This window comes from Pelmatolapia mariae, linkage group LG4, assembly GCF_036321145.2.
Source record: "Pelmatolapia mariae isolate MD_Pm_ZW linkage group LG4, Pm_UMD_F_2, whole genome shotgun sequence".
Classification (NCBI taxonomy): Eukaryota; Metazoa; Chordata; class Actinopteri; order Cichliformes; family Cichlidae; genus Pelmatolapia; species Pelmatolapia mariae.
In genome coordinates, this window is record NC_086230.1 from 20,123,741 (window position 1) to 20,137,748 (window position 14,008).

Here is a 14,008-nt window from a genome sequence, read left to right on the forward strand (position 1 = left end):
TTCACAAGGTCTTTTAGGCCAATTAAAATGTGAAAAATTAGCAGATGTTGTGTGCAGTTATAACTATTAAAACACTGAAATTTCTCAAATGAAAACCAATGAGTAGTTTATTATGAAAGACCGTGTTTTTTCTCTTATTATTAGTCATTATTAAGACAAAAGTGTTTTATACGATTACTCGATTTGTGTTAAATATGTTATTTTTAGAAATGAAAAAAACAAAACAAAACCCTTATGTTCTTTTGTGTTGACTGTCAGGTATATTTTATTTATAGCCTTTGGGGCAATTAAGAGAAGTTGAGCCACTTTGGAGACCTGCACAATTACATTCCAGGTCTCAAAAAACAAAAAACAGTTTCAAAATAAATGAAAAGCTGAAAGGTGTTAACTAATTATTGTGGAAAATAAAAATCAGTGATTTAGTAATTACTAAAATATGTTCACAGTTTGCAAACAAATGATTCCTCTCATACATCATAAGCTGCCTATTGTAGGCTAAAAGTATCAGTATCGGTATCGGTAATACTCGCTCTGTGTTTACTTGGTATCGGGTCCATGCCAGCATTTGCAGGATCGCACAGCACTATTTTCAGGACAAAAGACCCCCAGTCTTCACTCAGTATCGCGAGATACCTCCCCACCGAACGTGAAGACACCGAGGTGTGTGTATGTGTGTGTGTTTGTGACGCTGCGTGGGGGTGTCCGCCTGATGTCATTAAGCAGGAGGGGAGGTTGAGCTAGCGGTGGGCATACGGGTGGAAAGCATAACAATAACGTCCAGGCTAGGACTCGCAGTGTTGCTTTTGGATTGAAATACGCAGCGTTTTAAACTCCGGGCTTCCCATCACCGTGGTCCGGAGCAGGAGAACACAGGAGTCGGGTAGAGGCTGGCAGGCTAACGGACCGAAAGCACCAGATGCTATTCCAGCGGAGAAGGAGAACGGGGTCCCAGCAGCAGCAGAGGGTGATGGGTTCTCGTTTCCCTGACGGGTAACAACAAACCTGAGCTAAAGACAGAAATAAACGCGGATATTGCCACGTGAGGGGAGCTTTCTTCTGTTCTCCGGCACCAACGTTTGTGTGACATTGTTCCTGAAATGCTAGCGCAGTTGCGGTTTCGGCCGTCGAGCAGCCTCTGGGCCGCAGCTCGGCACACCGAGCCCGAATCTGGGAAATAGCTAGCTAGCTGCCTGCTAGCCGCAGCTGTACCCCGATGCTGCTGCTGCTGCGGCTGCAGCTGTTAAAACGGATCCAAAAAACAACTCAAGCTGTTTGGGGGCTCGGTGCTGATTAAATTATCGTTTTACATTAGTGAGCTACAGCAAGCACTTGAGATGTGATGCTTTTGTGCCTCGTATTTGAGCCTTTTGTAGCTGGAGGCTTTCGCTTGGCTGACGCGAAGGAGCTAATGTTGCTGCAAAATGCACAGCAGAACCACAACAGCAGGCTCCTGTTGAAGGGGGCGAGGTTGGACTGATAACGGCCACGGTGTCTCTCAGCACCCCCGGAGTCACATTTTGGACATTTTCCCACGTCATTCACAGCTTTCTCGGCTGGCGACATGGATAAACTAACGATCATTTCAGGGTGTCTGTTTCTGGCAGCAGATATCTTTGCAATAGCCAGCATTGCAAACCCGGACTGGATCAACACCGGTGAATCAGCAGGTAAACAAGGCTGGCCATTTAAAGCACTTTTGTGGGAGTGTGTGCGTGTTCTGTCTTTACATTGCAGCAGTGAGTGCCATGAGGTGATCTAAAGAGAGAAATATCCCATTGTGTGTGCAAGGGTTTCATCTGCAGCAGCATCTTTTGTCTTTCACAGCAGCAGCAGCATTGTTTGTAAAGCTGATCGGTTTCACAATTGATTAATCAGCACTTTGGACCTCCGACATAGACTTGTCACTACTTGTTGTTTTCAATCAATAATTGAGCCTATATAGTGTCATAAACATGTCTATCATGAGACCTAGGGATGCTCCTGTGTACATCAATATCTACCTTGTTGACAGATGAGCTGATGTTTGCATAGCAGTGGCTTATATTTAGTCATTTTTGTAGTGAATGTTTCCTTTTTTATGACAAAAAGGAGAAATAAATAACAGAAAAACATTTTTTTAACAATAGTGTGTCACATTGATTTCCAAGCATAAACCCCCCCTGCAAACAATTACATGAAATTCACAAAGAAAGTGCAAGATCCTCATATTTGAAAAGCTAGAGCCGAGACTGTTTCTTTAGGAAAGCTGTAGAACAGCTGGCTGATGAAATGGTGAGCTGAGTGTGTTTTTAAAGTAATTTATCAAGGAAGAAAAGACAAATTATTGCTTGAACCACCTTCTAAAATCAGCCAAGGATTCCTTTTTTTGATCTCAGCATCTATAAACTCAGCATCTTTAGATTTAAAAAAAAAAAAAAAAATCCAATCATGTTATTGCTTACATATTACTTTCAGACATTAAGAAGATTCATGAAGCACTAAAAGTAATCCTGAGTTAATGCAGTTGACTTGACTTTTGAAGCGACCTCCGTGTGATCAGTCCCATAGCCAGCATGTTTATTTGTGGCGCTCCGGCTGATTTGGGATGGAAGCACGTGCTGTTCGGGCCGTTGACAGACAGCTGCTACTCTTTGTTCCCTCTGCAGGATGACAGCTTAGTAACTGGGTCACGGAGGGTTCATCACCCACCAGTACACATGCACACTGCTTGGTGGAATAACTAATCTGCAAAAAAAAAGTCTTAATAGGATGCTGATGAAATGAGGACGTTGTCTACAGTGACTTCAATTTGATCGAGCTGCGTAATTGGTCTCCAGTGCAGTTTAGTTCTGGACACTTTGTCTCAGTTCATCTAAACTTAGCACACTGCAGCCACAAGAAGTGTGCGTGGTGACTGCACGCTGAGATCTTCACTTCTGTACCTGCATGTGCTGAAAGTTGAGCCATTGCTATGTTTGAAGTGGGGAGATTGTGATGAGTGTGGGCATTGTTATTGGGGTGGATGTTGTACAGTGATCAGGTTCCCTGTTGCTGTCACTCTTCTCACTTCCTTTCACAGGTATCACATTTCTCTTTGATGACTGAGATGTGGCCACTCTTGGATGGTTTTATGTGGCATGTGGGTGATAAACCACTCGTGTTCATCTTTTTCACACCTTTTAATTGTTTTTTCTCTTGTCATTTTAATAATATATGAAGCATTTGAAATGCATAATAGGAGCTTGACGTAGGTTTACAATGAGTGTTAGTCAACGTTATGTAATGTCTTTTCAGTAGTTTCCAACAGATTTGAATTCTTTGTGAGGGTAGCACAGTTTTGTGAGTGTTTCAATGGAGGAGGGACAAGCACACTAAACAGTTCTGTTTATTAGGGCTCCTTGATTATGGTAAAGGTATGATAATCATAATCTGAAGTATTTTGTTCAATGTTGGGATTGCAGTTATTTACCATCATATAGGCATTGGAAAAATGTAGCTTTAATCTGTTTATCCACTTCAGGGTTGTGAGTGGGCTGGATTCTGTCTCAGCTGTCCATAGCGTGACAGGCAGGAATGCACCCTGGACAGGTCGCCAGTCTGTTGCAGGGCACTCATGCTCACATTTAATTCAGAATCATCAATTAACCTAACCCATGCATGTCTTTGGACTGTGGGAGGAAGTCAGAGTGGCTGGAGAGAACCGCCAACCAGACTGGATTCAATACCAGGAACTTCTGGCTGTGATGTAACCTTGCTGACTACTACACCGCTGTGCTGCCTGCAATTTCCTTAGTCTTTTAATTATATTTCAACGAAACTAAAAATTCTACTTAAAGGCAAAGTGAGCATGTGATTGCAAAACAGTGTCATTTTCCTTAGAATTTAATTTGATTAAATGCACAGCCTTACAGTGGATTTATGTCTCTGTTCCTAAATCTGTAATGCCCACTTGCATAGGCTATTTTGTAGGTTCTATATAGATTCATTTCAGATGTGTGTATTAAGCTTTACTTGGATTGGATTGGTTGGATTTAGCAGCTTTAGCAACTTAAGTTTAGAATTTGTTTATAACAAACCAAAATGTGGTTCTGTTAATATACTTTTCAACACCTTAAGGATGCTTATAACCAATATGTAGTTCAGTTTTAGTTTTATGCATACATATAATTGAAGGCACTTTATATGGTAAGGTACCCTTGTAAGATATTAGAGAGGGGACAATCAGGTGATCCCCTATGACTAGCAATTTGGCAACAGTGGGGAGGAAGAACCCCCTTTTAACAGGGAGACACATTCAGCAGAACCAGGCTCAGGAAGGGGGAACCATTTGCTGTTATCTATTGGGGTACAGAGAATAATACCAATAGAACCAATTGCTGTAGTCATGTAAATCCTGATATTATGATTTAGAATGAGACAGTTATTCATGACCACAATGGTATTAGAATTAACTGCACATCACTGTATCAAAGTGCATTATTCCAACTCTTTCACTATACCAACTACAAAAATGAACACCCATCCATGCCGGCACTTTCAGTGTATGTGGGAAAACTGAACATGCTTGTCATCATAGACACAAATCAAACCCCTTTTAGCCCAGTGGTTCTCAGACTTCTTCTGCAGGCCCTCCCCTCTCAAAGGTTAAAAAAAAAATTGTTCAAACTACTCTTTCCCATCCTTACAGTGAACCAATATAAACACACGCTTGCATTGCACATATAAAATTCCAGTGTGTGAAATTACTGAAAAAATGAATGCAGAACAAATTGTATTGTAAAAGTGGTGTTTTACCTAGTTTGGCTTCATTCTCGCCCACACAAACTAGGGATCATCATTTTTCATTGATTTTTCTCTGGGAACTATTTGACTATCCATCATTAACATCCTTCCAGGCACCAGTTAAAAAATATTTTAGGCAGAAAATGGTCTCATGAAATTTTTTTTATTTTTATATATAACTTGAGTGTTTGAAAAGCTCTGTGGTCTTTCAGCACGTATGAGATATGCAGCATTACTTTTTGTGGTTTTCCTATCATTTCCTATCACTTTTGGTGTTCATTAATTTGCCTTAGGGCTACTTGTCACGCCTTAAGCAAACTTGTCCATGCCTTGCTAGCAGTGCAGAGCTTTCTTTAACATCAGTGCCTCACACTGATCCCTATTTATAACTATGGGACCTCCCAGGAGTCTAAACCATTGCCTTCCTATTTTCAAAAAAAAAAAAAAACTGGACAAACTAAATATTTTTGGACAGCACTACTATGCAAATGAGACGAAAATGTAAGAGATCTTCTAGTAGCTTCACACAGCCATAACCTTTTATTTATGTATTTTAAAAAAAGGCATTAAGTAATTCCTGAGTTTATCAATGTATTGTGAGCTGTTGCCATTAATTGGTCAACCTCAAACAATACCTTGTGGTATTATTTGAATCTATTAAGGAGTGAGAGTCCCTGATAACTCCTCACATTCCAGCCAGCTGTGCCCTTCAGCTTTGTTGTTGTCTTATCGAAAAGCTCAGTGCTTCCCTTAAAGGACCTCGGCTCACCATCTTTGCACACGAGTGTATTTGTACTTGGAGCACTGAGAAACGGGCGCATTGACCTTTCTCAAGACATATGGATGTTTTGCCTCCTTCAGCCGTTTGAAGGCATGACGAATAAGCAACTTAGCATGTCCTCAGAAAATCATTTGGCACCGATTGCCTCTTCTTGTTATTGCAGTTGGGTTTGGTTCACGTAAAGACTAACCCCTGTAAAAGTGCCCAGTACGAGGGTGACCACTGTTCTCCCTCAGCACTGCAGACGGAGAGAGTGGATCCATGACTTTGTCCTCACCTCAGTGTGATATTCACAGGCCGTAACAGCTGAGGCTGATTTCCTGCAACGAGCATCAAGACAAAGCCATTGTTATAGCAGTGTCAGACACAAACTGTGACTCTCAAGAGCTCCGCCAACGGCTGCCCTCCTGCAGATACTCGTCACTACAGTGGATGTCTTTCTCTTGAGCCTGAGTAACCTCTGAAAGAGTGTGTGGAACTCGCACTTAAAAATGCATAACACCTCTGTGGTTCAGTATGCCAGATCCGAAGCCGTTGATGACATGCATACCATCGTTTTTAACTTTAATTTCAGTCTCAAACCTTAAAGGCAACCTCTTCACAAAATCAATTTTATACAAGTGCTCTTGTCAGTAGAGCCCACCAACACTTACCGTTCCAACAAAACTCTATCCTGAGATTACTTTGGATGTGTTTTATTGCATGCAGTGATCTACTGAATGAGCTGAAATAAACAAAAAGTCCTGTTGATGTGCTCAGAAGGCGGTAGTAATGACTTATCAAGACTCTTCAAGTAAGTTCCTGACACATGCATTTTACATTTTTATCATCTTCTCATCACTTATTGTAAATAACTTACCCACTACAGGAATTTTCCATTTAAGCATGAGATGTTTATATTACCCCTAAGTGCCTGCTAGTCAGTATCACTTATGTAATAATAAACAGACAAATTTATTTTCTACTGCATCAGCTCTAATATGCTTCTGTGGGTTTTGATTGCGCTCGAAAATCTAAATGGACTGTGTTTAGAGTAGTTGATGATGGTTTAAAGTGGACTGATTTCAGCAACTTGCAAAAAAAAAACCCATGAAAAAAAGATTGTAAAACCACAAACAATTACATAACACTGAAAGGCTACAGCAACGTTTGGCAAAATTACAGTATAGTGAGTCAAGTGCTGAAGAACTGCTGCTGTAGTTCTGACAATACCTAAAATAGATGAAATGGGAGACTATTAAATCGTGTTATTTTAGGTGTCTCTTTTCAAAGGACAAGGGCACACAGTGTCATTGATACAGAGCAACTGAAACCGGTCTGTCCCATTATCCAGTTACAGGGCTGCAGTGCCAGCAGATTTGACCTGCAGTTTACCTGAAATGTTGGAAGGACACAAACACAGCTGCAGAGGTGGGAGATCTGACCATGTTCACCACCTTCAGGCACCGAATGTGTAGTCTTGAGGCATATAACTGAAGGCGATACATTTTTTGCAAACAAGGATCTACATGGCTACTTATTCTTTTATAATTTAATGACCTGCTTCCTGGAGAAATTGACATGGTAACTTATTAACAATTAAAGTGTATATATAGGATGCGGCAGCTGCAGTTCTTGTTCAAGTGACTTGTTTCACAAAACTTTACATAAACTTTTTTTTGATGATGACAGCTGAGTTGTGCTGCAAAGCAGCAGCACCCTATAAATTACATCACAGCCCTGATCAGTTCACGGCCTTTAAGCTATGTCCATACAGGAAGTGATTCACAGTAACATGGAGGACCATTAAACATCTTTAAGAAACTACATGCAACTGCAAAAAACCCTCCCAAAACGCTAGCAATATGAAGTGAGCAATTAAAGTGACTACTAGTGACAGTGCAGAATACCGGTGATTTACATGTGACCTTGTACTAAATACGTTAGAGGGTTACCTTGGCGACCAGAGTCTGCAGTATCCAACTGTCACCTTGGCATCGCTCCCTTTGTGCACACAGCTTTTCTTTCTCCCCAAAGAAGAACTACGTTGTCTCTTACGCTATAACCTTCCACTTAATCTGACATGCACCTACCTAATCTAACTACACACTGGGTTGCCGCAGCCCACAACGACTGAATGATGTGGAAGGTAACTGCAGGAGGTTAAAAGGGGGTTTCCAGTTGAGTTGTAAGTCATGACGTACATTTCCTGCAGAAGTCTAAATCATGGAAAAATACGCCAAATTAAAAGTAAAAGGTGCGTCTTTTGATATGTGGTGGTTGCAGCAGTAAGACGCAACTTTTGCTTTTGCTTTTTTTAGGGCTGCCACGATTACGTCGACTATCAAAATCGTCGACGACTAATTTAATAGTCGACGCGTTGTTTGAAGCTTTGTAAGATCCCAAAAGACGCAGGAATAGTAGCAGGATTTAAGAGTGTAATAGCGGACCGAAACAGAAGATGGCAGCACTGCATGTACAAGGATGCCAGCTGCCGTTAAACCCCGAAGAAGAAGAAGCAGTGTCCGGTATCGTAGCTGTGTCCAAATTCAGGAACTGTATCCTCCTGTGCCCGCATTTGTAGGCCGATTACGTTACAGCGACACGACGAAGACTGTCCAAATTCGAAGACTCCGACAAATGCGGCCGACAAATGTGTCCTTCATTTCCCCAGATTTGAAGGATGGGTCGGGTGTATACTTCGTGGCCCAAACTATCCCAGAATTCATATCGCGGCCCAGCTCAGTTTCCAACAATGGCGGCAGCTAGTTAGTTTTGATATTACTCTTATTATTCTTTCTGGGTCACAAAATAAACGTTTAACATATTTTCAGGCGAGAATGTAGCTGTGTAAACTTCAAATATCTCCTCAGTTTATCAAGACATCACATATTTTCAAAAGTGCTCCAACGTTTTCGGAGACGTCTGTTACCCACCAGCTCGATAGCTAGCCGGGGTTCAAGGCTCACTAGAGCCGGTGAGAACACCGGACTCCTGGCAAATCGTTTTCAAACCCACCACCGTCTTTCGCTACTCAGGTTAAACATGATATATAAGTCACTTAGATAACTTAAAAATGTTATTGTTTGGCTTTTTTCAGTATTTTATTTGTTCTTGAGTAAATCGGTTTGTCTGATTTACTCACAAAAATAATTGGTGACTAGTCGACTATCAAAATAATTGTTTGTGGCAGCCCTAGCTTTTTTCAGCTTTGCTACAGCTTGGAGAGTGTCTGGGGACAAGTCACCGTAATTGCAAACTATGGGCGGCAGCGGCCAAAGCAATCCAAAGAGGTTTTTGGTGCAGCACTGTATACTTTCTTGCAACCAGTTTCACCTGCCGACGACAACAACCAGCAGGTGTTTTCCTAGCAACTGGTAGTTATCAGGGAGTCACTGATTGGTCTCTGGGGCCTTGGGTCCTTCTTGTTTTCTGGTTAAAAGCCAAAATGATTCCAAATAATAAAAACACACTAGCAGTCACTTATTGGTGGGCTGATGGTGTCCTTTTTATATTAGTGAGTGTTTAGTAAATGTTTTATTTTTTTTTTTTAATTATTTAAATTCTTTTAAATTTACTCTGGATGGTAAGGTTTGTGCATTTAGCATACAGTCATTGTTGACTGTGGTAGTGAGGAAGGTCTTCACGAAAACTCTGCTTTGTCAGGCTGGTGTTTAAGTTTTGGGGATTTATGTAATTTACTCTAATCTTTCTTTCTTTCTTTCTTTCCTTTTTTTTTTCTTCTTTTTTTTTTGCAGCTAGGAGCATCGTTTTATATTTTGAGAAGTGTTTTTCTCTTTGTTTACGCTTTCGGTCATACGTTTTCATTCATGTCGGTGTTTGTATCCCATTTGTCGTCGGTTTGCCTTGGTTTACATGTGCGTTTGGGCCGCACACAGCTGTGCTCCACTGCCCCTGCATGTAAGTGGGCACTGGAAAAGCCTCCAGCAGCAGAAGCAGCAGCTGTTGACTGCCTTGACTTGCCTATTTGACGCCCACCACAGTTCAGAGGCCTGTTTGACTCATCCCTCCAGAGCTTACAAACATCAGCTCCCCCTGTGCTCTACTAATGACAGCATCATCATGCTGAAGATGAGCAGACACGGCGCTCATTTCCTCTCATTTGGCCCGAGACATGGTGAGAGGAGTGTTTTGATCATAGCGAGCACAGAGCTGACTGCAGGGTAACAGGGCGTGATGGGAGCGTGAATGTGAGCAGGGGATCAAATGGAGAATTGGCCCATTATTTTCTGCTAATGAAAGAGGGCAAAAACCACGTGAGAATTGTTGGCGTTTTATTTATGCCTGTTTCTAGCAGGGCGAGGATGTGTTCACGTTACAGCTTGTGAATGTTTGCTCCATCTTGTATTCACTTTTAATTGAAGCATGTAGTGTGACTCATGAATTCAAGCCTCTGTTTCCTGTCTGGATGTAATCATCTTCTGGTTCCGGTGGGCTCTCAAGTCAGAGCCCACCGGACTGTCTTGCTGTGATGTGCTTAGTCAGCCGAAAGAAACGCACATGCACTCGCTATGTGGCACAAAAACTACAGCTGCTCAGGCTTCGTTCTTAGACTGCGATCTCTCTGCTCAGCATTATTTATTCCCTCCCAGCAGAACTGTGACTTTTTGGCACCGGTTTTAAAGAAAGTTTAATGTGACTTTACCTTCCTATAGCACCTTCAAGTTGTTTAATCCTCACTCTGACCTGTTCTTATCTTGCCATTGCAGGATTTTATACACATGGACTTACTTGGGTAGATAGCTGCTTCTTCTTCTTTTCTTTTTTTTTTTTGTTGTAATTATTACTATGTCATCTTTCAGTTTTAGTAGTGGACGATCCCCCTTTGCTCTTATTTTGAAAGTTTAGCCTCTGCTAGCCAGTCCTGGCCATTATAGTTAATATGTTCAGAATATGAGATGCACTCAGATCTCCTGTTCCACCATCTTGGACTCCATCTGTAGACAGTAGTCCTTGTTCTGTACAGGAGAATTATTGGGAACTAACAAGAACCTTGAGCAAGTGGAGAACAGTTCATGTGCTGCTCCACAGAGGAGAACAAGGACTCTTTTTTTTTTTTTTTTTTTTTTTTTAAATGCATTTATTTATTTTTTGACCTGCTGTCTAGGTCATGTGGGAAACATTGCTTTGGCTGAAAAGAGCCTTGGGTCTGATTAGTGGTTTCCACAGCTGCCAAAGCTGAACTGCTGTGTCACATTTCTTTTAACATCAAACACACACAAAAAAACACAAAACCTTCGAGGTGAAGTTGCAGATATGCTGACTGTAACAACCAAGAAACGTTGTTTGTAGAATTTCTTGATGCATGCTCAGTCAGGTAACTTCATCTGGACGTAGCATCCAGAAGATCAGAATCTGGATGCTATGTCCAGATGAACAGAATCAACCTTTTGGGGTTGTTTGTAGAACTTTTTGACATGGACTAAATCAACTAGTTTTACAACCACAAGATTGATTGAAGTTGATGTACTCAGCATCACAATATAGGGCACGTAGCCCCACGCTGCAGCAGGTTAGTTTTTCGCTGAACCCAGATCAGCTCTTGACTTCAAAAGGAGGCCTAGTGTACTTATTTCCAGCTCCATTTTCCATAAGCTCTGTTAGCAAAGCTTTGCATTGTTCACAACTCACAGCGATCCTTATTTGTCTTGGTGCCGCTCGTCAGTTGATCCACCTGAAATTTGCAGCGGTTTCTTGTTGGTGTGTTTGGACAAAGTTTGAGGTAGAACATCATGTGGTAGCTTCAGAAAAAAGCTGCGCAACACGTTGTTGTTGTTGCTTTATAACCGTTAAAGTTTAACTAGAACAGTTTGTGCGCCTGTTTTTTGAATTGTTTACCTGTGTCCATGTACCATAGCGTGCCTGGCTGCTGTAGGGCAGAAATTCCACAGAGAGCTTGTGAAACAGCAGGAGGCCAGAGGATCCAGGGGAAATGGTCGTAAACCGGTGCCATTAAGATGTGCTATCAAACGTTGGCCTAATGCTCTGCTGTTCCCAGCACCAGTCCTCACTCACCTTCTGTTCTTTAATTTGTTCAAGGTTACGCTATAATACTGGGCTGACTTGAGGAATAGACTGTTGAGTAAGCTGTGAGCCATTCAGGTGCCAGTTTTGTCATAAACCACGACCTCCTGCTTTTTTTTCTTCTTCTTCTTTTCGCTGTTATTACGTAAGTGTTCTGCACAGTGAGAACTAAATTGCCAAAGCAATAAGGCAGACTGCGGGGTAAAATTGAAGGCAGAAAACATCCTTTTTACTTTGGTGGAGTGAAGCATATGTTTCATCGGTGGTGTTCCAGTGTGGATATCTCTCTCTCTGGAGCTGTGAGTTTTATAATGCAACACTTAAAGACTCCAGAGGCGTTTCTTTTGAGCCACTGGCATTGTTTGTGTGGGCTGGGCTGTGTTTGGTTGTTGGCGTAAAAGCTATGCTTTCGTTTGCTGTTAAAAAGGGTACAGGATTTCCTTTGGACAGCCTGCAGAGCTTACTACGCCCCCAAGGTCAACAAGAGCACTTCTTTCACACAGGCTGTTTGGATTCAAGCACTTCATATATTTAATATGTACCAAGGTTATAAAATGTCTAGATTTGGGTGCCAGACGAACAAAGTGCCACACTTGACCTTCTGAAATTCCAGCTTGCATACTTGTCTCATGCTCGCATCCGCCCACCTGCCGAGCCACTGTTGAACTTTTATGATGTCGCCCACACAGCCTTGCCGTTTCACTGAATGGGGTTATTTTGTGGTCAGTGTTTACCACTGCTTTATTTTTCTTTTCTCAGATTATGTCCTAAAACAGCAGAGAAAATTATCGTAGTATTATTCTGAGCATACTTTTCACCACCAGAGCTTCAGCTAACAATTACTTAACTTTCTTTTAGCAGTTTTACATATACAAATGGTGTTTTTATTTACTCTTTTGAGATTTGGCCTACAGTGGTGATCTGAAGTTCACGGTCACTTTTTGGAGGAAGTTTTATAAAGACATGAACGAGAGACACGGCACACAAATAATCCTGAAGAAAAATCTGTGGCAGAACTCTGAGCCAGACAACCACCGAACTGGGAAACCCATACTGAGGCATTTGTATTTATTTTAGTAAAGATGTAGGGAACTGTGATTATTGTATTGTTGACTTACTGTAGCCACAATGAGCTAGGAACACTGATCGGGGCTTGGGAGGTAGAGTGTGTCATCTACTAATCGGAAGGCCAGTTGTTTGATTTCAGGCACCTCCAGTCCACACGTGAAAGTGTTCTTGGGCAACACTCTTAACCCAAAAAACATGAAGTGTGAGTGTGTGCATGATTGTTTTAAATCCCTTTAAGGCACTGATTAAAGTGCTTTATCAGTTCATTTGTTAAAAAGCCAAAAAAAGTAAACCACAGAATTATTTTGTCCATGTTGCATAAGGTTAAATCTCAGTGTTTGCTGTTTTTTGCGGGAAAAAATTGATTATTTTCACCAAAACAGTCATCTTTTCCAGAAACCCAACTCACAGAAAAACCCACCCAAAGCTGTTTGGGTGACTTAAATCTAAAGAAGTCTCAGTGTTGTCTGTTATTTGTAAAGGTGTTGGCGGACAAAGAGTGCTCACAGGGAAGAACAAATATTATTTCACTTCCTTTTGAAGTACTTTTTCCTGGCGCATAATTGGTCTTTAGGGGGGTGACTACACATGAAAGCATGGTTGGTCCACATAGCTGCAATAACTCTGGGCTACCTTATTTTGCAAAATTTCTGTTACTTCTGGCCATTTAATAAACAAATATGTATTTTATGCTTGAGTAAATGAAACCCTTCTGATTTTTTTTCTTCCTTAGGGCAAAGCCAAAACCTCTCTCGGAGGTTTCTTTGGGTATTTTTTTTTCTTTTTTGGTGGATGCTCGTAAAACCCTGCTTGTCTGATTTCTGATGAGCTGTCAGCTTTCTAAACACATCCCCGTTCAGCTATTTACACATGGAAGAAATTACATGACAGCTCATCACATTATGCCAGTGTGCACTATCCTCTGATGAAACCCCACCCTGAATCCCCTCCACCCCACAAGTCTTTCCAGATAGACACTACTTAGCCCTGCAGTCTGTCGTCTGCCCTGAACCTGTGATCAGCAAAGACCTGAGCAGTGTGACGCTGTTCTGCTTACTCAGGTAGAAAATCCCCTCGAGGATGTGCTTTTAATTGAATGGTGTCTCCAAAGTGGCTGTACTGCTGGAGCATGATCCCGCTCTGAGTACTGGCCTTCACACTCTGGCAGAGGTTTGCTAATGACTCAGCCTGAGGAGCTAATCCATTTGTCTCCCATGCCTGATCAAAGATGGATAGGTACTGTGGAACATTAGGCAATGTCATGTTTCTGATAGCAGATGTGCACTACTTAAAGTCTCTGGGCTCTAATTGCGTGTAGAAGATGAAAGATGGAGAGGGTGTATTTAAAGAGTAGGTATGTTTTCAGAGATATTA

At 41.6% G+C, this 14,008-nt stretch overlaps 1 protein-coding gene across 1 annotated transcript in view; it reads left to right on the forward strand.

Moving 5' to 3' along the window:
• The first annotated feature begins 698 nt into the window (after positions 1-698).
• The window catches only part of mosmoa (modulator of smoothened a), a 33,944-nt gene continuing 20,634 nt past the window's right edge, over positions 699-14,008 (forward strand). Inside the window, exon 1 of the mRNA XM_063471809.1 lies at positions 699-1,667. Within this exon, the coding sequence (XP_063327879.1) occupies positions 1,562-1,667 (106 nt within the window). The 5' untranslated portion in view covers positions 699-1,561. The remainder of the gene's footprint in view (positions 1,668-14,008) is intronic.